Source organism: Cyprinus carpio, chromosome A14 (assembly GCF_018340385.1).
Source record: "Cyprinus carpio isolate SPL01 chromosome A14, ASM1834038v1, whole genome shotgun sequence".
Classification (NCBI taxonomy): domain Eukaryota; kingdom Metazoa; phylum Chordata; class Actinopteri; order Cypriniformes; family Cyprinidae; genus Cyprinus; species Cyprinus carpio.
In genome coordinates this window covers 7,613,623-7,636,580 of record NC_056585.1, presented here as the reverse complement: position 1 = coordinate 7,636,580, position 22,958 = coordinate 7,613,623, and the positions used below count along the sequence as shown (strand labels likewise).

Here is a 22,958-nt window from a genome sequence, read left to right as displayed (position 1 = left end):
GTTAAAGTCAGTTCATTGTTGATTCAGTGATGTAATTGTCCAGCTCAGTTCAGTTCTCTTCAAATAGTGTCTGTGCAGTCAAATCAGCAATGTTGCCAGAAATTGTGTCCCCCCGACTAAGCAAGCCAAAGGCAACAGTGGCAAGGAACCAAAACTCAATCAGTGACAGAAATTTACAAAAAAAAAAAAAACCTTCAGAGAAACCAGGCTCAATCAGGCCCAGTTATAGATCAACTTACATGATCTATAAAGGTACAGAATGCATGTACTTACACATATCTGAGAATCAAAATGCTTCATGATATAGTAAACATATTTGGGATTATTTCAAATAAAAAAGGAAAAATGAAATAAAATGGGCAAAGTATTGTTAGTGTAATCTATTAACTACTCATAACTAGACAGAAAACCATCTTTTTACTCAAGTAGGCCTTCCAGATATAGGTGTCATGACATAAAATATTTTTAACACGACTGACTTCGTATTTTACGTGAATTCAATAAAAAAACATTGTAAGTTAATTATAACTCTTTCATTGTACAAAAAAAGCGAGCAAAGAACATTTACATGATCAAAAAACATCAGTTCAAGCACCCTCAAAAACTCCCATTATAATCACTGAAGCTGTTTACAATATGAAATGAATATACTTGCATCATAGGCACATCTGCACGTCGTTATTTTCTGATGAGCGATTTATCAATTATAAAAAAATATTATTTGGCTATTTTTGTCTTTTGGAAGCTGCATACCAAATCCACTTGACTCGAAAATCAGATTGTGTCTGCCTCCCAAACAACACTAGCTGGATTGTAGGTCCTAAATAGGAAAAGGATCTGCTGATTTTGATATTCTATTATCAACTGGCCAGAGTTTTGAGATCGCAGTTCGCACAAGTACTGAGGAGCTATACCATTCAGGGCTTTATAAATAATTAGTAAGATTTTAAAATGTATTTGATGTTCAATAGGGAGCCAGTGCAAGGCCAGAAAGGGGAAAAGTCACTACAGCACAAAATGAACTACTATCAAAACTACTTATTGCACAAACTTAGTTTAAATTCACTCTTTAGTTGAGCCTTGCCTTGGTTCTGTGTTCACTTGAGAAGGATGACTTTAACTGATCATAGGGGATTTTAATGCTTGCTACAGTAAGGTGACCAGATTTCTGAAATGAAAACCGGGGACATTTACTAGTTCAGTGGTCAAAATATCACTGAATTCTCACTTGTTATTATCTACGAATTTAAAAACGGGGACAAAGTTTTTTATTATTATTATTTTTTTAATTTTTTTATTGTTGTGGGTTCCATACGTTTATATCATAATTGATAATAGTGGTGTTTGAGGATCAAACTTACCCAAGTTGTTGTTTTGTTGTTGTTGTTGTTTTTAATACAATTCACCAAAAATCACACTGAAAAATAGTAACTATTGCAAATAGCCTGGGGTGTAAAAAGTCCACTCCCTGGTAAGAACATCACTAAACATGATTAATAATTCATTTAACATACAATGCTCATTTAAACACGTTTTGGAAATTTGTAACATTTAATGTAAAAAAGCTGTCATCCCTAACAAAACATGAATTGTATTTAAATTCTTGTCACTGATAGTATTTGCACTCTGCCATTTTCTGCATTCAGCCAATATACTACAGCTAACAAATATATCAAAATGGACAAATATTAATTTATTTATTTATTTATTTTATTTTATAAAAAGCAACTTTGCTACCTCGAAATGCTTCCTCATTTGACAGCAAACTTTTGATGCCAAGAATTTATCTGGTTAAAGTTATAACTGAAGCTGAAATGTGTGTGCTTGATGCGTCAAAACAAACCTCATTGGTTCTTGCACATCAAAGGCACTTTTGAGTTTCGGTTTACCATATTTAATGTGCATGAGATAAAATAAAAATGCAAAAAATTTATGAGTACATCTTAAGTTGAAATAAAATTGTAAGTAATAAAAAGTACAGTTTTTTATCTTCTGAAATGTAATCAAGTAAAAGTACAAGTAATCAGTTTACATTTTACATGAATAAAATACAAATACCCCAAAAATAATACTTAAGTACAGTAATCCAGTAAAAGTACTCAAGTATTTTACACTCCTGCAAATAGCAAACATCTCAAAACAGTAGGCTAGTATTGTAAAAAAAAAAAAAAAATATGGTTTTACACACAACCATTAGAAATAAAACAATAAATATGATAACATATGATAAATAAAACAACATATATGTTATTTTCTAACTTTATTTAACATTTTCATAACTGTGTGTACATACCTACAACCTTTCAAATTTTATGTTCATAAACATATGCTTCTGGAAATTGATCTTTTCTATACCTAATCAGGGTTAATATTTTGCATTTTAGGCTCATATTGACTACAAAGTATGTGCTATTTTCAAATGTAATTGTGCAAGTGTAATTTATTAGTTTATTATTTTTTATATCATTCATATCAGAGACTTCAGAGTTGTGAAGGCGGAAGTTTCAGGAATGTTTAATGGGCCTATTTTGTGCAAAACAATCCCGCAACCTACATGTCTTGTTATACACTGCACACAAACAGTATAACTTTATTTTAATATGTATATAACGCGTTCTCTTTTGATAACTGATAATAATAGCGCACTGCTCTCATCCAAGCTTTTCATGGCTACAGTAGCGGCTTGCGATCAAGTAATCAGCTCGCAGCGCCCTCTGCTGGTGAAAATAATCCCAATCATATGATAGCCAGCTGGCTAAATTGGTCGGGCTTTTCCAGTGTATTTATGGGTTGTTTTGAACGTGCTGTAAAACTGGGATATTTCTGGGGACAACTCCAGTTGGGGACAGGACACCAAAAACAGGGACTGTCCCTGGAAAACGGGGACGTCTGGTCACCCTACGCTACAGAAATACAGCTGGACCTTTAGGTGATGAAAGCATGTGGATGTGTGTTAAAATTATTTCCAGTTTGTTCTACAGAGCAACCTTCCAAGTTCTTAACCATTATCCTATATTTGTAAGCTATTTTCATAATATACAGACTACTCTGGACAATACAGAATGATAATACAAGAATATATTGGTGAATATTTATTTGAACAAGCAGTCAAACATATTTAGACAGCTCAAGTTTCAGTCAAACTGTGCTACTGTCACACAATGCAACAACAATACATCTGGGAGAAAACTAGAAACATGTGCGGGGTATTCATGTAAGCGCCACCCAGTGGAAGCAAACGCTTCAGGAACCGGAAGTTGTTTCTCTCTCTCAGATGACACTTTCCGGTTGGGGAAATTTGAACGCAGCTGGTGGTTTAAAGTTCTGCTCATTTGATTGAAGGCGCGATAAATAAAATTCAGTTTTATGAGGTATGTTGAACGAACCAAACATTTTGGCTGAAGCTAAATGTCCGTTTGTCATGAAGTGTGTGCGTTTGTCACGTGGTCGCTTGTTTATTTGTCGATATTGCATACAAGAAAAACGCCGATAAATATATCCAGTTTGGGATGGATATTTATTTTATTAATAAGTGATAAAGGGGTCTATATCCACGTTTTGATGCCAGCCACGGGTTTTATCATCAGGAGTGATGGACATGTAGTCATTATCTACTGAAATCGGCAGGTGTAACGTTATCTTGAAGAAGTAACGCTACAGTGTAATGTCTAGATGTAGTAACGTTACATGGGTTTTCAGTCCTGTCCTACTGAAGAGTTTACTCCAGTGCTATTAATAATTCAACACCAGTTCTGGGCAGTAACTAGTAATAGTAAGGAGTTACAGTAATAATGTTACTTTTTGCAGTAACTAGTAGTGTAACTATAGTTACTATTAAGATTTCAGGAACACAGATTGTGTAAGTTGTAACATTAATTTAAACACACACACCAAAATCCCTCCAATACCTTACAAATTACAACAAAAATACCAAAAATCCCGGTATAAATTACATTACTGTGATTAATTACTGTGACTATTACTATAAATACTTAACATAATCATATATGGGTAACAGCTTCAAGCTGCACACAATAATTAATACAACACTTTTACATGAAAGTCACTATCAGTCACCACTGAGTGTTTGTAATCACTTCTGACTGACGTCCAGTGTGTACTTTGGTCAAATGATGAGGCAGAAATACATTGTCTGTAACAATTTAGAAGAATATTATGAGAAGATACACAATTACAACTTATGTGGGGTTTGAAGGAAAAGCAGTGTAACTAGTAGTGTAACTAATTACTATTGCCAGAACGTAACAATATGTGTGACCCCGGAGCACAAAAGCAGTCTTAAGTCTCTGGGGTATATTTAAAGCAATAGCCAAAAATACATTGTATGGGTCAAAATTATAAATTTTTCTTTTATGCCAAAAATCATTAGGATGTTAAGTAAAGATCATGTTACATGAATATTTTGTACATTTCCTACCGTAAATAATTAAAAAAAATGTATTATCATTAGTAATATGCATTGCTAAGAACTTCTTTTGGACAACTTTAAAGGTGATTTTCTCAATATTTTGATGTTTTTTTTTTTTTTTGCTTCTTTAGATTCCAGATTTCTAAATATGGCCAGCATACACCTATGCAGTTATTTTTTTTTTTTGTTTGTAAAATGTTTATTTTATATGCTTATTATTTTATTAATTGTAATCTAATTTAATATTAACAGATGAAAAGTCCCATGTATAACACATATTCAGTGCAATACAATGCAAGCCGCCTTCAGTTGCAACAGTTCAATTCAGTATTGTTTTCATTTGTAAATGTATTTGGATTTATCATGTGATCAGTCTTTAACACTGTGACAGCAGGAGAGTGATGTGCTCAGGCGCTCAGTAGTTTTCCAGACTTCATGTGGCGATGGATCCCGGCACTGTATCGCTGTTTCAGAGAGTCTCTGAAAAGCTGGGCTGGGACAGAGATGGTGGTCTTGATAAAGCTGAAGAGAAGGTGTGGTCCTTAAAATGAACATATACATCATTTGCATGAAACCTATCCCGAGATGTGTCTTTAGAGCTGTCTCTTGCTGTTGTTTCAGTTGAGGAAGAGCTTGAAGAACAGTTCTGACTCGAGCACAGATCCAGCGCACAGACTGCTGCGGTCAGACACTGACGGCTCAGGGAAAGAGAAGCATGTGCTGTGGACGTCAGATGAGGAGGAACTTGACAAGTGTAAGTTTGGCTTGAGGAATACTTTGTGCTTGCTTATATTCTCACATTATTAATGAATTTTGTGTCTGTTTGATTTTCTTTCACCAGTTCTTGCTGCAAAGGCTACCCCAAAATCTACATTTAAACAGTCTGCCCAGAAACCGAGGTGAGGATTTGATAAATTAGGAATATTTGTAATTTATAGTTATGATGCCTTACACATGTTCATCAGCTGCTTTAAATCTCAAGGATCATATTCTCTGGCCGAAGTAATTTACAGTTTTAGTTAAGCTCTGTGTCCTTAATTTTGTTATATAAAGTGATAGGACTGATATACACTGCTGTTCAAAAGATTTTTAATGTGTTTTAAAGAAGTCTCGTCTGTTCGTGAAGGCTGCATTTATTTGACCAAAAATACAGAAAAATTGGTAATATAGTAAAATATTATTACCATTTAAAATAATGTTTTTCTATTTTAATATATTTTAAAATGTAATTTATTCCTGTGACACAAAGCTGTATTTTCACCATCGTTACTCCAGTCTTCAGTGTCACATGATCCTTCAGAAATCATCCTAATATACTGATTTGCTGTCAATGTTGAAAACAGTTGTGCTGTGTGTATATATAATATATATTTTTTTATTTTTTTATTTTTTTTTATTATTTTTTTTGGAACCTGTGATACTTTTTTTTTCAGGACAGCATTTTCAAAAAAATAAATAAATAAAATAAAATACTAACCCTAAAAAATAAAACTCTATTAAACATTTATACAACAAAGAAAAATTAAAAAAAAATGCTCATCTTTCAAACAAATAAACAATCAAACAAACAAAAAAAAAAAAACACAGGTTCCAAAAAAATATTAAGCAGCACAGTTTCCAGCATAAATAATAAATCAGCATATTAGAATGATTTCTGAAGATCATGTGACACTGAAGACTGGAGTAATGATGCTGAAAATACAGCTTTGCATCAATGGAATAAATTCTATTTTAAAGTATATATTTCACATTAGAGATGTTACTTTTTTTTGTATTTCTGATCAAATAAATGCAGCCTTGATGAGCAGAAGAGACTTCTTTGAAAAAACATGAAAAATCTTGCTGATCCCAAACTTTTGAACGGCAGTGTATGACATAATATAGTGTCATTAAAACAGTGAATGTATAATCCTGAAATCACTTTTTTCCACCCTAGAGAACCAATTCCAGTTCTGTCTTCAGATAGTGATGATGAATTTGAAACATGTAAGTTCTTTAACATCTGCATTTCAATCAGATTTTTTTGAGAGATGTCACAGTCTTTACATTTGTATTTTTTTCTAGTTTTAAATCGAGTGAAAACCCCAAAGTCTAAAGTCCATCATCAGTCTGTGAGTAGCAGTGATGACAGGTCAGTGTAGCATAAATTGCCTTAAACATGTTCTTCAGTGAATCGTCATTACGGTCGACCGTCACTTTTTATATCTCACCCCTCAGTTTGAAACACTTCATAGTGGACAGCATGTCATCTGATGATGATTTTGTCATTGAGAGGAAGCCTTCCATTAGTAAAGGTATGATTATCTTTGAGCGCTTCACTATGATTCATCTGTGCACATCATTATTATAAATAACTTCCTTTTCATGCCAAGTATAGATGATAGATCAAGTTGTGGGACTTTTTTAATGGAAATGGTGTATCCAGCAAGTGGTGTTGTTTCTGCACAGGGAAAGCCAAGACTGCCAGAACTCCTAAATCAGTTCAGAAGACTCTGTCTCTCTGTGATTCTCCTGTCTTCCTGAGCGACAGCGATGACGACCGTGACGCTGTTATCAAGAGCACCTGGAGGACCAGACACAGCCGCCCACCTTCTGAGGAACATCACGCCACGAGTGCAGGCAGAGAGGAGACCACAAAGCCTTGTGTGCTCCCGCCAGCAGTCCCTGTGACGACACACGCCGGTCCAGAGGACAAGTGCAGCTCTGAGGAGGAGTTCCAGTCCTTACTGGACCGAGTCAGACAGAATCAGAACCTAGGAGGCAGAACACATGCAAGCCCGAAGCCACCTCCAGGTACAGCTCACATGGTTTCAGTCTTGTTTGGAGGGCTAGATGTGGCAAAATTGACTACCTTAAATATTCATGGTTCACAAATTGTTAGAGCAAGCTTGGTTGGTTTGTGCTTTATTGAAATTGAATTGAATTGAAATGTACCTGACAGAAAATGGGTAACATAACCAGAGGTTTTGAGATGCAGTTGTTTTGGTCATTGTTTATGAGGTTGTCAAACTGTGAGAATGAGCTGTGATGATAATCTCAGAAGTATCAGACTATTAAACACATCCTGTTGGACTGTAATGTTTATAATACTGCCAGAAAACGCTGTTTAAGTGGAATATTATAATACTTACAGAAAAAGCCTTAAAATATTAAAAATTTTTTATTATAAAATATCACCTGAACAAATCATAGAAAATTTAAAATCCTAATAGTTTAAAGTTGCTGACCTGGTGTTTTCCACTTAAACAGTCCAGATGCTAACATGGCATTAAAAAATTAATAAACTCATCAGTTAAAAATGTTAAACAAATCATTGCAAATGGAAAAGCCTAATTATATGCATTTTTTTTTCTTTTGTTGTTTAAGTTTTTGAAGCCTGTATATTTTTTGTTATTGATTTATTGTGATGTGTTTTTTTTTTGAAGGCTGGTGAAAATATCTTCTTAAACATTGTCCCCAAATCTGAACTACAGAAAGAAGAACCACTTATTTTCCGTTTACACTCTCTCTCCATGTAGAATCCAAACCACGACCTCCGTGTTTGTCGACACCATCTGCTGTGGGTAAGAAAGCCGCTAACCAAGTACCGGTTAAAGGATCGTCCACAACCCTCACCCCAGTGCAGCAGACGCCCCGCAGCAGACCAGTGAGCCAAACTGAGCCCAGAGCTGCGCCCAACAGCAGGTGCTGCTGACCCTCTGAGTCACCCCACAGCTCCTCTCTGAAGACCCTATGCATTCTGTCAGCAGTGGATTGTGACATCATTTCCTGTTGTTGATTTTGTCAGGGTGCTGGTGTGTAAAACTCCCGGCTGCTTCCTGCAGTCCCTGTCTGTTCCTGGATCGTCCTACAGCCGCAGCTTCAAACTCAACAAAGAGGAGCTCACTAACAAACTCTTCCAGCTCTACAACACCAGCGTGTTTGACAGTAAGGTATATGTGAAAACCTCCAAATCCATTTGTAGTTATCTTAGGGATGTAATGATTAACCATGAGGCAGTTGAAAATCGATTCAAATATGTGACGATTCAAATCGGTTGAGATGCTAAACAATTGCGATTCATTTAGGGGAAGGAGTTTATATGAATGTATGATTTAGGGGAACTTATTCTCTTTAGAAAGGTTCAGATGGTATTTTTTCTTTTCATCTTGCCTCTGTATAATCCATATTAAAGTTCATAAATGCAGCACTGCTTTGTTTACAGCAGAAACCAAGGAAAGGCTTTAAGCTCCACCTGCTGGCTGAGAGTGAATCTGCGTCTCGTTCAGCTCGTCTGCCGTTTCTGTTTCATGCAGATATTTTTTATGTGTAGTTTCACAAAACTGAAGTTAAATCGTTTTTGCTTCAAATTTCTAAATTCTACAATCTTATTTAGATTAAAAACTGCTCATGTTGCATGTATGCAGCATCTTTGTTTGGATCGTGATTAAAATGCAGTGGTTGCCTCTAATTTTAAATGGAAAGAGAACAGACAAAGCCTTATTTTGTTTATATAAAGAGACTTATTTTATTTGTGTTACTTATGTATTTGATTTGGGGCTTGATTTAAAATTTCAATTTATTTTTATTTACATTTACATTATATAAAAAATGTGTTATTTAGCTGATGCTTTTATCCAAAGCGACTTACAAATGAGGACAAAATCAAAACCAACAAAAAAGCAATAATATAAGTGTTATATAAGTATATTATTATAGTGTTATATTTTAATTTCACAAAGAACCATGCTGCATTTTGTCCAAGCAAAAGGACATATGTAATATATAATTTGTCTTAAATCTCATTTTGTTAAAAAAAAAAAAAAAAAAAAAATCATGAATCATGAAATCAAAATCGTGAATCGTTACATCCCTAGAAATCATCAGTAGTGTTTGCTCAGGCAAGGGTTACTATTACTATTGCTAGTATTTAAGGTTAGGACGATAGAGCAGGTGAAAAAAATTCTAGAGACTTTCATTAAAGAAGGTAGAGGTTTGAATTCATGAGTGCAGTTGCAAAAGATATGTTGATGTGTGCACGGGAGGCGATCAGCACTGCTGCACTGGCTAGAGGCTCTGAAAAGAACGAGCCCTTTGATGTCCAGAGTTTGCAGTGAACAGTTTTGCAGGAAGATTATATCGAAGAGACCTTTGAGTCAAACAAATTAGCAGACTGGGTAGAGTTGTTACGGCTGTTTTCTGTGGAAGCTTGTTTCTGACACTGAATAAAAAAAGGTGAAAGCAACTTTTTATCCCACAAGTCCCTTTTTTTTTTTCAGAATTTTAGTTTATATCTCCCAGTTCCCACTAAATAACAAGCAGTTGTGAGTTACAGAATTGCGAGATACATCTTATAACTCTATATAACTTGTAGTTTATATCTTACAGTTTCTATGAAAAGTAGCCAGAATTGAGAGATATTAACTCTAAATGCAAGAAAAAAGTCAAAAATTCTGAATAGAAACAAACACACATTAGATACAAACAAAAAACACAATTCCAAAATTAAAACACTAAAACATAAATTGACCAAACAAAAAAAAATCTGATTTATGAGTTTATATCACTTAATTTCAGAGAAGAAACTCAGAATTGCAAGATGTAAACTCGCAACTGCAAAAGATAAAACGTTGCAATTACATTTTTTATTTTCTATTCAGTGGAGGAAACGGGCGTCCATAGGTTTCAACAAAGCCAACCAACCCAATTACATAGACAACTATGTTCCTCCAACATGATGGCTTTCTGGCTAGACAGAAAATACAAAAATATATTTGTTTAAATCTGATTTTAGGTAAAGCTGGTTTTCTAATACATTTGGGCATTATCAGTGTTAAAAACACATTTCACTTCCACTTTAAATCATTCGTTTCAACATCAATTCTCTAACCCCTCAGCTTCCCGCTGACATGTCTGTCACATGGAACAAGAAGATGCGCAAGACGGCAGGATATTGCATCTCGGGCCAGGAGCGTGGCACTGGGGAGCGATACGCCCGCATCGAGCTGTCTGTCAAAGTTTGTGACTCCGCAGGTACTTGTCATTACGGTTTTAAAATTCTCAACAGCTCTCAACACTTGTCAGTAAACGCAATGTGTTTCCAATTACAGATCGGTTACGAGATACGTTAGTCCATGAAATGTGTCATGCTGCTACATGGCTAATAAACAATGTTCGTGACGGGCACGGGCCGTACTGGAGGCTTTATGCCCGTAAAGCGATGCTGGCTCATCCTGAGCTGCCGATGGTTTCCCGCTGCCACAGTTACGACATCAACTACAAGTTCCAGTATCAGTGTAACCGCTGCAAGAACACGTGAGTGCAGGGCTGTCCTGCTCGCTGCACAATCAAGCACATTTATTTGTTTTGATAGGGGAAAACAAGATACATGTCTACTTTCAACATTATCTTCACCTTAAACCAAACTGACCAACATTAGGTTTTTGACGACTGAAAATGTGTATAATTTAGCTATTTACTCCTGGAGCCATATTTAGATCCCGGTATATCTGGAACGTATAATTTAGCCCGGTATATCTGGAACTGAATCATACAGGGCCTGCAGCCAAACGGCTGAACAGAATTACTAACAGACCTACCAATCTCTGTGTACAATATCTGGAACTTAAACATAATTTTACTAACAGACCTACCAATCTCTGTGTACAAATAACATGATGATGCTGCCATCTTTCTGAAGTCTTTTTTACTCCGAATCTTGCCATTTTGACCACCCTCTTTAAAATAGTGGATTACTCTGTAAATATATATCTGTGACATTTAATATTTTGGCTTTCATCACTATACATGTTTATCTTTCTTCAGAAAAGGTCTTGACAAAATCTAAACGTTCAGGCGGGGACCTCTGGTTGAGTTGACACCGAGTGACCCTATTGGCTGGCAGTAGACTGGACCTTTTTTTGCCGGCAAAATTTCAGTCATGTGACCGCACCTTTGAACAATAAATCCCAATTCTGTCCCTAACAGTCCGTGTTTATATCCCTCACAGGATCGGCCGTCACTCTAAGTCCCTGGACACCACAAAGTTTGTGTGTGCTTTGTGCACTGGGCAGCTGGTTTTGTTGACTCCCTCGAAGCCGCGGGCGCCCACACCCTTCGCCACCTTCGTGAAGGAGAACTACAGGTCCGCGAGACAGGACCTGGCAGGCCAGAGTCACGCTGAGGTCATGCGCAAACTCAGCGCCGACTTCGCCAGCCAAACACGTCTCAGTCAGAGCTGATCCCTGATCAGACACACGAGTCTCAAATACCTCAAACCATCACGACTGCTGCGTCAGTTTGAGTTCTGTTCATATGCAGCGTCAGCTTACGGGGACTCTTGTGGGCATGTCAGCCTCCATCAGACTATCACTATTTGTTTTTATACTGTGAAATGGTTTTATTTATGGTTAATGGCCATAAAAGCCTTATGATATATGAGCCATATTCATGTTTATTTACTCCCTAAATCTTAAGATCTTATCAAAGGGATAAGCGTGTCTTCTTTTTTCTTTTTCTGTTCGTGTGTCATGTTGGTTATCTTGTGTACGTTTTATTGTTTAGATGTGTTTTTTCTTCAGAATAAACAACTGAGTTATTACATTCTTTATTATCCCTTTATTATGTGCATCTTACTGAATCCAGAATACACTACAGAACATTTATTATTATAAATGGTGGGAACGTTTGTGCTGCTTAATATTTTTGTGGAAACAAAATCAGGATTTTTTTTTTCATAAAATTCAAAACAGCATTTATTGAAGAACGTAATTTATTATTTATTTGTAACATTGCAGAAGTCTTTACTGTGAAGACATAAACCTATATCAGTTTAATGAGTCAGTTTTGCTGAATAAAAGTATTATTTATTTATTTTTTTTAATCTTACTGACCCCACACTTTTGAACAGTAGTTAATTTTGGACATTTTGGCAATCATGCATGACACTAACAATATGATACTAACTAAAAAATAAATAAGCAAAACTGTTGGTTCACGCAAGTTTTTGGACTCACTTGAGACTTTGAGACCCATCTCCGAAAGTGTGAGCTCACGAGTCAACAACAAGAACCGGCAATGGCATCATATTTCTGTTATAATCTCTCACTAATGACGTATCTCAAGCGAGTGTGAAGACCAGCATGTATTGTCGTTCAGTTTCACACTTGCATCTGTGAGTCAAAATGTTTTATTTCACCCTGCATAGGAGATGCAGGAGGATTCATGCATTATGAAGGTTAAACTGGGGGAACCAAGAGAAGCAATAAAACACCAATCATCTCAGTAACTTCAGCTGATTAATACAATTTATTTCATTTTAAATAATATTTAAAGAGCATCTCAAATGTACTTAAATACAAACCATCTGAAACTAATTTTGAAGGGTGCATAAAGGTAAACAAAAAATTTACAAATACATATAAATATAAAAATAAACAAAAATACTATATAAATATATAAATATAAATATATAAATTAATTAAACAAACATTAAATAGATTATTTAGTTAGTGATATACTATTCATAAATACTTAAACATACCATAAGGCAGAAACTTAAATGTAAAGTATATTTGAGTGAATCTGAAAAAACATTTTATATAAAGAAAACCGTTTATATTTTAATAGTTATTTTTACTAATACAATCTTTTAAGTTTTCATAAATTAATGGCAGTGAGTTTTTTGTGAGACATTTGGGGGTTCTTAAAAACTAATTGTCATGAAAATGTCAATCTGAAAGTTCATAAAAATAAGCTTAATTTTTTAATGCAAAATCCATTTTTTATTTATTTCGAAATATGACCCCAAAACATTTGCTTTCTAGGTGAGATTTACCCATGTTATGACAGATTCACACAATATTTCAGAGCATACCACACACACCATATATGACTGTGTTACATGCTACTGTTTATATCTTAACTGATAAGATTTGAGAATACAGAGTGTAAACAATTGACGATTATCTGTTTGTCCAGCCCACACAGATCTGAAATGATCGCTGGGGCTGACAGGCATCAAGGTCTGGGAATGGTACTGTGCATAAAACGGCAAAATCATAAAAACATGTTTACACAGAAATGAATATTTCTCATACTCCTGTGCTTCTGATAAGATTCAGTACAAACTTGTTTTCTTCATGATGCGGAGAAACTCCTGCTGGTTCACTTCTCCATCCCCATCTCGGTCTGCTTCATCAATCATTTCCTAAAGACAGCCATACACGAGAAATCAATGTGATCTTTACAAGAGAAGTCCATGTCTATCACAGATCACAGGCGGGCTTTTGTGATTATTCTTGTACCTGCAGCTCCTCGTCTGTGAGGTTTTCCCCGAGTTCTTTGGCCACTCTCTTTAGATTCCGGAAAGATATTTTTCCAGTCTCGTCATCGTCAAAAAGCCGAAAGGCTTTGAGAATTTCTTCCTTGGAGTCCTTTTCAGCCTTAAAATTTCCAAACAATAATAATGGATTTTGTTTTTCTGTTTAATCCTACCTGGCTGGAATAACTAGATTTTTTTTTTTTAAATTATTAAAAAAACTTACCATTTTTTGAGTCATCACTGTCAGAAAATCACCGAAAGAGATCTTTCCAGTAGCATCCTTATCAACCTCTCCGATCATTTTCTTGATCTCCTCCTTCTTAGGCTCAAACCCCAGCGCTCTCATGGCCACCTGGAGCACAATTCTTCATTATATGCAGAAAGCATGACATATACAGATACAGTGGAGTCTAAAGGTCTAATGCACACTAGTGAAAATGATTCGGGTTTGTGTTCATCTCAGTAGGCCATACATTTTCCTTCTTCAAAATTTTTCAAAACCCTGAAACATTCGAAGCTTAAAAGACAATCATCATGAAGATTTTATTGGATATTTTGCTCCCTCTGTGTAGATATACTACATAGCTGACAGTGGCATGTAAACTGCTGGTGGCAGCTTTGTTCATGGCACTATATCTCACCTTTAACTCCTTGACCTCAATATAACCAGAGCCATCGGTGTCAAAGAGCTCAAACGCCTCCCGGATCTCCTGCTTCTGCTCCTCTGTCAGTTCAGGCTTGGGACTGGCTTTTTTACGAGGGGCTACTGCCCCCAGTGAGGGTCTTTTGGGACTAGTGGCCTGTGGTATATAGAATAGAATAGAATAGAACAGAATAGAAGAGAAGCTTTGTACAGTAGAAGTGTACATTACAGTTCAAATGATGAATACAAGACATGATGCAGACACATAATATATAATTCAAGCTGGAATAATATTGTTAGGGTAAAGAAAGAGAGAATAAGTGGACAATGAAATTATCTGCTTTTTAAACAACACTGGCTGTAAAATTCAGTCCTAAAAGCCCTGATGACTATTTCCTCTGTATTTATTTTTCCGATGAGAAGGAAAGACCAGTAGCAATAACACACATGGATACATATGTAACACAAACCTGAATAAGGAATTTTACATTTACTGACCGCTTAAAGACAGTGACAGTATTTTTACTAGTCGCAAAACTAGAGAAGAAAAGCATAGATCGCGACATTCGTGGTGACTCACCATCTTAACCGAGAGAAGACCAGCAGGTGGAGAATAATATAAACCTTACTATGGCGAACGCTTGGCTTATGAATATTAATTACGTTCTATGACGTTCGGTCAGTAGACCAAACTGATTGGCTGAAAGGAAGACGTCGCCAGAAACCTTGGCTCATGAATAATAATGAAATCACGCTCCCAGACGCTCCAGATAGCAGCTTCCGCACAAACGAATTAATCAAGTCATAGTAAGATCGGTAATTTCATACAAAAGCATCTTTTCCCGATTTGAACGCTTCTTTAAACAACAAACTGTGAGGATAAAGTAGTATCCAATTCACGTCTAGTTTTTTTTTTTAAATCCCAAAACGTGGCATAAAGGTAACCTATGATTTTTTTTTTTTTTTTTTTTTTTTTTAAATACATAAACTTGTATTACAACATACACACCCATCTTTTACCGCATCCATTTGAGATTGGCTGTGTTTGGTTACCACACTGTTCTGTCTTATATTTACATAGCAGGAATAGTAAGATTAACATGAATTTAGAATCCAGCCAATCATTTTGTATGAAACAGACGTATTTAAATGAGTAATTTTATTTCGCTGTGTATGGACTGAGATCTGAAACTTTCGTTATTTGTTTTATTATTTGTATATCTCATAAAGGTATACCTTAAACTTTCCTATAATATCCTAAATAATAAACTATAAAAATCACATGTATGGGCGTATTTGGTGATATCATGGGGAGGGGTCTATCTTGGTGACTTTTTACTGATTGGCTGGAGCAGTGGCGCTCTTTGACGTTGCCCTTCTCTCATTGGTTAGACTCATTGTCAGGTTGAAGTCTGATTGTTGACAGGACCATTCAGAAGTGTCTCCGCTCTCTGCCCATATGGCTCTTCGTGCTTCCTCCGTAATAGTTGTATCTCTGTATCTGTAGCTGTATCTCTAGCTTGAGATATACAGGTGAGTGCTGCTTACCTGTATATATATTCTATATTGTGCTTTGAGCGTAACTAGAACGTAAGTTTGGTTTCAGTGAACAGTTCTGTCAGAGTAAAAACTAAAATCTTAGAAAATGTTGTGCAGTAAATGGTTTTAAGAAGTGTAATTAAACAGATGCATAATGTTTATTAATCCGTAGACTGCTGTCGGTAGCTGAGAGAGCCACACATGGCAACGCGCACGAGACCAGTGAGTATAGTTACACCTGAAACTTTTACCTGTCATGATTCTGTCAGATTTGAATGGCGCACATGCGCAGTATTGTGTATTTGGGATATTAACATTATAATATGATAGTATGATTTCTGTTCCCATACTGTGCGTTTATATCTCTGCACACTGGTCAGAATGCACAATGACCATCATACATTACATTTACTGTTACAGTCTGTTTTATTGTCATTTGTGGATGTTTGTATTTTTCTGTCCCAAGTCTAACTGTGTTAAAAGCTGTACATGTTTGTAGATATTTTAAATGTTCTGCTGCCAGACAAGGGACAAATGACAGTGACTTCAGCTTGTTTTGATATTGTGATCATCTGCAGAGCAGCAAGCGCTGTGCTGTCATCGGAGGATCTGGGTTTTTGGGCAGGCACCTGGTGGAGCGTCTAGTGGACAGAGGATACACAGTGAATGTGTTTGATATCAGACAGGCCTATGAGCTTCCAGGAGTGACGTTTCATCAAGGGGACTTGTGTGACAGACAGGTGGGGATTGTTCAGTTTTGATCTGGCAGAATCGGTCTGACGCAGTCTTCACTCTTCCTCTCTGTGCTCCTGATGTCTTCAGGCCTTGCTGCTGGCTTTGAAAGAAGTGTCTGTAGTGTTTCACTGTGCTTCACCTGCTCCGGCCAGCGATGACCGCGCTCTGTTTCAGAGGGTTAATATCGATGGGACACGGACGGTCATACAGGCCTGTCACGAGGCAGGAGTACAGGTACGTGTTATAAATCACTATCATGTGTGTCAGCTGATGGTAAAATTAAATGTAATATACATTACTGTTTAAAGTCAGTGATAATGCATTAAGGATGCATCAAATCTATCAAAACATTACTGTTTCCATCATTGATAATGATCAGAAGTGTTTCTTAAGGAGCAAATCAGCATATTAGAATAATTTCTAAATGATCATGTGATACTGAAGACTGGAGTAAAATTAATAATAAATTGTATGAAATTGTACTAATATTTTCACAATATTACTGATCAAATAAAAGTAACCGTGGTGAGCATAAGAGAGAGAGAGAGAAAAAAATAATAATTAAAAGAAATCTTACAGAACCCAGTTGTCACTCACTCTACACACCAAAAACATCAAAAATTATTATTATTATTTTTTAATGGTTTGGCAATATAAGCCCCATCATACTCGGGTGTGTTCAAACATTCATTTGGTACAATTTTATACAATATTCAGCAGGGGGTTTCTGCTTCATCTCTGTCCAACAACGGATTTAAAATTATTTCTGTGGCAGTCGAGAGCATTTTTTAATCCAGAATATTTCTTTAAATTATGTTGTTGACATTCGTGATGTTTTTACAGAAATTGATATTGACCAGCAGCGCTAGTGTGGTGTTTGAAGGAACTGACATCAAGAATGGGAGAGAGGATTTGCCTTATGCAAAAAAGCCAATTGATTATTATACAGAGACCAAAATTGTACAGGAAAAGGTGGGTATGAACCATATCAAAGGCATTTCATCTCCCTTTAACATTACTCCTGAACTTCAGCACTCTACTGAAATCAATCAAATGAGCTAAATAGTTAATGAGTTGAGTTTTTCATGAATTTTGGTTGATGTGCTCTTCTTTTTTTCTTTTTCAATCTGCTTCTGTGTGTTCAGCTGGTGTTGGAGGCCTGCAGTAAAGAGAAGGGTTTCCTCACTGTGGCTATTCGTCCTCATGGCATCTTTGGCCCCCGGGACCCTCAGTTAGTGCCCATCCTGATAGATACAGCACGCAGAGGAAAGATGAAGTTCATCATCGGGTGAGCGACTGTGGCATTAACTGAAGGTCTCTGTAGCACCACATTAAAACTGTGATGCAGAGAGCCCTTTACTCCACTAGGTGGCAGACTGCTATCTAGAATATTATCTTGAACCATTTTCATGAATCATTTCAGCAGTCATTCATACTGCCTTCTGTACTGTGTACAGTATGCAGTGTTTTGGAAAATGTGAACCTGGCAGACCCCGTATCCGACCACATATTGTGATGGAAATGGCAGTGTTTTGGCCCGTATGAGTTTAGTTGATGCTAAAAACAACAGAGAGCACGGGTGGCAGTACAGTTAAAGCAGTATACACCTGTTAGCTGAAGTTACTTCACTTTTTTTTTTTTTAGACAATATTTCAGTTATTTATTTATTTATTTATCTCATTAGAAATATTTGAAAACATACCTTGAATTAACCATTGACAGTACTGATGGTAAACTGTTCGGCTGACTCGAGCGAGAGCTTACCCTTCTGTTCATCAAACACAATAAGCTCAACATTATCAAGGGTTCCTACTTAGGATGCAAGTCTTCCCATCTTTTGACCATATCTGATTTTTTTTTTAGCCTGCCTGTTTACATTCACTTTAGACATGACTGCTATCCAGTGTCTGTATCTGTGTTTAAATTAATTCCCGCCCAGAAGGATTGTCTGCAGTTATCGCTTTACTGTGCACATGGTAGACCTTCGGGATTGAATGTCTGTGTTATTAAAATGTATATAATTCACGTCGAGTGGCCGTTATTTTCCAGCATGGACAACAGCTGTCGTGGATGTTTAGCAGCACAAAATCTGACGGATGAATAACGGAAAATACCAGTGATTTTCATTTGTTAGGCTAATTTATCTCCAGCTCGTTAAGAGGTAGAATTCTTTAGTGAAATAAAGTAGCGCCAAGATGATATTTATTGTAATGAATTTGAAATAATTAATGAGAGAGAAAACGCGTGAGCAAATGTGTGAAGCTTGCGAAAAAGTGAAGCTTGTTGGTTTAATTACAAAAAGTTATCACGTCATTGCTGAGAGATATAATGTAGCTTTAAGCTGTTGTATTTATAAAATTCACGGGGCAGGTGTTTAAAATCACCTCCTGAATGTGCAATTTTTTAAAGATTCCATCCATCATTAAAACACAATCTTTATGGGCAAACGTGTCGCATTGGGAGTTTTATTTCTGTTTAGAGGTAGGTCGGATGTGTATCTGATTTAAAACCACATTTGGAAGTGGCTCAGATCGGATGTGAAAAAATCTGATCTTGTGTGGATTTTTGTGTTTACATGTGCAACAAATTCCAATCTGTGTCAGATTTGTTTGTGCCAGTGTAAATGCAGCATTAGACTTGGGTTAAACACACCTGAAGCAGCTGATTAAGGTCTTCGGGATCGCTCGAAACTGTGTGTTGGAGCTAAACTCTGCAGGAAAGTGTCTGTCCAGGAGCAAGATTGAACAAAACCTGATGATCATGTTCTGCTGCATGATTTGAAAATAATCCAAAAAGCATCTTGTGCTTCAGTGAAAGCAAGAAAATATGACCATTTGTACAAATTAGTTCTTTTTTTGATCAGTGATCCAGTGCAGAATTTTAAATCTGTTTTATTCGTTTTATGTCATTGTTTGTTTGTTTAAATTTTTTGTTGCATGTCCTGCTTTGCATTAGATATTGAATGTCAAAGTTTCGGCGTGGTCTCTGATGTTTGGACCCCGCTGTATGTTGATGTGAGGGACATAATGTGATCATTAATGAATCACGTACGATCTAATGCTGATTTGCTCTTTAGAGATGGATCCAATCTTGTGGACTTCACCTATGTGGAGAATGTAGTTCATGGGCATATTTTAGCAGCTGAACACCTCAAGGCTGATTCTCCGCTCTGCGGTCAGGTATGCGAAGTGTGTGAAAGAGAGTGTGAGAGACTGAATGAGTGAGAGATGTTTCTAGACGTGCATTCATAGATCTAATCCCACGTGTGTGTGTGTAATGTGTAAACAACCGACATGAATGATGCATCAGGCTTTGACTTTCCACTTCCAGGGAAACACATTAATAACAAAAACACTCTCAAATTTTTCATAGGGGTTTTCAGTCATTCATTAAATGCAGCAATGGTCAAAAGAGTTTACAACATGCAGCTTTTATACAGATCTTGAGAGACCTTGAACTTTGTCGTGTAATTATTCAATCTCTGAAAATGGTTAAATTACCTAAATGCTCTAGAAAATAGAAAGTGTTTTAGTATGATGCCAAAAATAATAAAGCTGGCTGTCTGTATTGGTATTTTGTAAGATATCGTATAGCCAATAGGAGCTTGGCACAGTTGGGTTAGTGTTTTTCATCTAAGCTACCCAAAACTAGCCGTTACATTAACTAACTGTAACTAGCCAATAGTAATGTATCATCAGAGCTTTGCAGTAACCCAAATTGGCTAGCTAACTCATTATCTTAAATGTACTTTTACCTGTGTAGCCTTACCTAGTGTGTGTAATAGGAGACGTTTATTTGCTGTTGAACTTTCATTGAACCCTTGTCAAAAATGAACATTTTGCCACCAGTGTTGGGGAAAGTTACTTTAAAAGTAATGCATTACAATATTGTTACTCAGTTACTTTTTATGGAAAGTAATGCATTATGTTACTTTTTGTCACCTGGGCTGGGTTTGCTTCTTTGTAGTGTTTTTTTAATTACAAAAAACCCAAAAGTTATGTTTTTGGCAACTGTAAAGGCCCTTTCACACCTAAACTGAAATTAATAAGCCTCAGCCTGAAGGAACTACAGATTTCTCTCGACGCGGGGACAGAAGAGGTGTCTTCTTGCGTTACTTATTTAAAAAAGTAACTCAGATATTTGTAAATTTAAAAGGAATGTGTTACCGTACTAGTTACTTGAAGAAAGTAATTTTAAAAAGTAATCCGTTAGCCACTACTGGGAAAAGGCTCTTTGGCGAACCTTTATGTTGTATTTTATCATATGAAATTCAAGATGAGCATTTAATACAAAGCCTTGAATAAGTGGAGTTTGCATTTTTCTATATGGAAACCAATAAGAAAATGTAGTTCAATTTTTACAACCATTTAAACCTTGCTTAAAATAAACCCTGCACATATTTAATTTCAGTGTTCTCATGCTAACAGGCTTACCACATAACCAACGATGAGCCGGTGCGTTTCTGGGACTTCATGTCTCAGATTCTGGAGGGTCTGGGCTACAGTGCTCCTCGATACCACCTGCCCTACACACTGGTCTATGGGATAGCCCTGCTGCTGTGGCTGATGGCTTTGGTACTGCGGCCTCTGATCCGGATCAAGCCCACCTTCACCCCTATGAGAGTAGCTCTGGCTGGCACCCACCACTACTACAGCTGCGCTCGGGCCAAGAAGGACATGGGTTACCAGCCGCTGGTGCCTTTACGAGAGGCAATAGTGCGCACTGTGGAGAGCTACCCACATCTGCGGAAAGGAGCATAACACCACAGTGAAGACATAAATTACTGTTTGCTGAACTATGAAATATGAGCTTTGGATGTATCTGTTGGATTACCAGTGTTTACTAGGCTATATTAACAATGCACTTAATCATTCCTGTTCTAAATCTGCCTTTTAACCAGGATGTGACTGCATGTAGTTGAACAGTGATGCTGAATTCAGATGGCAAATATGAACATTGGTCTCTTTCTGTTTTGGTCCAAAAGAATTCAGAGTTTATGTAACAGCTATTCAGTTTTTGTATAAATTTCAAATCAAGTTTATAATTGTGTCATGCTCCTTTTCTGGATACTAGTTTTACTCATGTAGTGTTTTTGTGGGATAATTCACCCAATAATAAAGACTCTCGACCCTCACGTTCAGAAACCGTGATACTTTGGTTGATCTTTGAAACGATTTATTCCACCTAAACTTTGATGCCATAAATAGACAGAGTAAACATAATCATGGATTCTAAATAGGGATTTATATGCATTACATTGACCATGACTTTTATACTTTGTTATGGGTTAAAGTTTTAGTTGCAGATTTTTGTGGATGGACAAAAATGATGAGAGAATATTTAAAATATCTTCAGTTGTGTCCTGAAGGTGAACAAAAGTCTTGACGTGCGTGTGAGTGAATGATGACATAATTTTTAAAGTGAAGCGGGATATTCTCTGAGGGCAAAGGACGGATTATATTTATTTTATCCATCAGGAATTTGACTAAATTCACAAAGAGGGCGTTCCATAAAATAATGAAGCCAGACCCAAATGCTAATTTGCTGTAAAAAAAGAAAATTTTACAAAATTACAATAAAATTGCAATCAATTACTATTAAAGGGATAGTTCACCCAAAAATTAGAATGTGATGTTTATCTGCTTACCCTCAGGGCATCCAAGATGTAGGTGACTTTGTTTCTTCAGGAGAACACAAACCAAGATTTTTAACTCAAACCATTGCAGTCTGTCAGTCATATAATGTAAGTGGATAGGAATCCCGGCTTTGAGACATAAAACATACACAAACAAAACCAAATTAAACCATGCGGCTCGTGACGATACATTAATGTATAAAGACACAAAACGATCGACCTGTGAAAGAAACTCAACAGTATTTATATTGTTTTTTTACCGAACTGTCCTGAGCGTGTTCTCAACAGCCAGCAGGTGATGCATCTTCTTCTTGATTTACGATGGATCGCAGACTTATAAGTGCATTGCTGCCACCTATCTCTCAAATGGACCATTGACACTCTATCTACAATCTCAATCAGGAGTGTCAATGGTAAAGCAAGAAGAAGACGCGAACCCGCTCAGGACAATTCAGACATTGCAGTGAAAATCAGAAGTAAAAAAACAATATAAATTTTGTGTCTTTACACATTAATGTATCGTCACGATCAAAAATCTTCAATTTAGTTCTACTTGTGTATGTTTTTTGACTCCCAAAGCCATGATTCCCATCCACTTACATTATATGACTGACAGACTGCAACGGTTGGAGTTAAAAATCATCATTTGTGTTCTACTGAAGAAACAAAGTCACCT

The 22,958-nt window shown here is 36.4% G+C and overlaps 3 protein-coding genes across 6 annotated transcripts; 2 read left to right on the top strand and 1 right to left on the bottom strand.

The window, feature by feature from the left end:
• Positions 1-3,214: 3,214 nt before the first annotated feature.
• On the top strand, positions 3,215-12,010 carry LOC109059123 (acidic repeat-containing protein-like). 3 transcript variants are annotated; one of them, XM_042769830.1, is made up of 13 exons: positions 3,215-3,371; positions 4,821-4,962; positions 5,051-5,183; positions 5,271-5,328; positions 6,366-6,415; positions 6,494-6,560; positions 6,647-6,723; positions 6,878-7,222; positions 7,948-8,113; positions 8,217-8,361; positions 10,306-10,441; positions 10,519-10,723; positions 11,418-12,010. In XM_042769830.1, exons 2-13 carry the CDS (start codon positions 4,873-4,875, stop codon positions 11,647-11,649), a joined length of 1,704 nt encoding a protein of 567 aa, XP_042625764.1. In that variant the 5' UTR covers positions 3,215-3,371; positions 4,821-4,872; the 3' UTR covers positions 11,650-12,010. The 3 variants fall into 3 exon arrangements, with proteins under 3 accessions (XP_042625764.1, XP_042625765.1, XP_042625766.1); XM_042769831.1 differs by having other exon boundaries at positions 3,216-3,371; positions 4,824-4,962; XM_042769832.1 differs by having other exon boundaries at positions 3,229-3,371; positions 4,803-4,962.
• Positions 12,011-13,175: 1,165 nt separating this feature from the next.
• On the bottom strand, positions 13,176-15,069 carry LOC109101740 (centrin-2-like). Of its 2 annotated transcripts, XR_006161607.1 has the most exons (6): positions 14,954-15,069; positions 14,372-14,530; positions 13,954-14,082; positions 13,714-13,851; positions 13,419-13,616; positions 13,176-13,382 (listed from the first exon to the last, which is right to left on the bottom strand). XR_006161607.1 is itself a non-coding variant. In XM_019115148.2 (5 exons), exons 1-5 carry the CDS (start codon positions 14,954-14,956, stop codon positions 13,527-13,529), a joined length of 519 nt encoding a protein of 172 aa, XP_018970693.2. In that variant the 5' UTR covers positions 14,957-15,069; the 3' UTR covers positions 13,176-13,526. The 2 variants fall into 2 exon arrangements, 1 of the variants encoding a protein (XP_018970693.2); XM_019115148.2 differs by having other exon boundaries at positions 13,176-13,616.
• A 691-nt stretch (positions 15,070-15,760) lies between these two features.
• Positions 15,761-21,781, top strand: LOC109059120 (sterol-4-alpha-carboxylate 3-dehydrogenase, decarboxylating-like). The gene is made up of 8 exons (XM_042769829.1): positions 15,761-15,906; positions 16,085-16,134; positions 16,491-16,652; positions 16,735-16,881; positions 17,491-17,619; positions 17,793-17,935; positions 19,724-19,826; positions 21,075-21,781. The coding sequence occupies exons 2-8, from the start codon at positions 16,114-16,116 to the stop codon at positions 21,405-21,407; spliced, it is 1,038 nt and encodes a 345-aa protein (XP_042625763.1). The 5' UTR covers positions 15,761-15,906; positions 16,085-16,113; the 3' UTR covers positions 21,408-21,781.
• Positions 21,782-22,958: the final 1,177 nt, after the last annotated feature.

Excerpts from the sequence above, each read along its gene's own strand:
- LOC109059123 (XM_042769830.1), top strand. The coding sequence starts at position 4,873 with ATGGATCCCGGCACTGTATCGCTGTTTCAGAGAGTCTCTGAAAAGCTG. Across the intron at positions 8,114-8,216 it reads AGAGCTGCGCCCAACAGCAG|GGTGCTGGTGTGTAAAACTC; the intron begins GTGCTGCTGACC and ends TGATTTTGTCAG. Across the intron at positions 10,724-11,417 it reads TGTAACCGCTGCAAGAACAC|GATCGGCCGTCACTCTAAGT; the intron begins GTGAGTGCAGGG and ends TATCCCTCACAG.
- LOC109101740 (XM_019115148.2), bottom strand. Across the intron at positions 14,083-14,371 it reads TTGAGGTCAAGGAGTTAAAG|GTGGCCATGAGAGCGCTGGG; the intron begins GTGAGATATAGT and ends ATTGTGCTCCAG. Across the intron at positions 13,852-13,953 it reads CAGTGATGACTCAAAAAATG|GCTGAAAAGGACTCCAAGGA; the intron begins GTAAGTTTTTTT and ends GGAAATTTTAAG.
- LOC109059120 (XM_042769829.1), top strand. The coding sequence starts at position 16,114 with ATGGCAACGCGCACGAGACCA. Across the intron at positions 16,882-17,490 it reads GTCACGAGGCAGGAGTACAG|AAATTGATATTGACCAGCAG; the intron begins GTACGTGTTATA and ends ATGTTTTTACAG. Across the intron at positions 17,936-19,723 it reads AAGATGAAGTTCATCATCGG|AGATGGATCCAATCTTGTGG; the intron begins GTGAGCGACTGT and ends TTTGCTCTTTAG.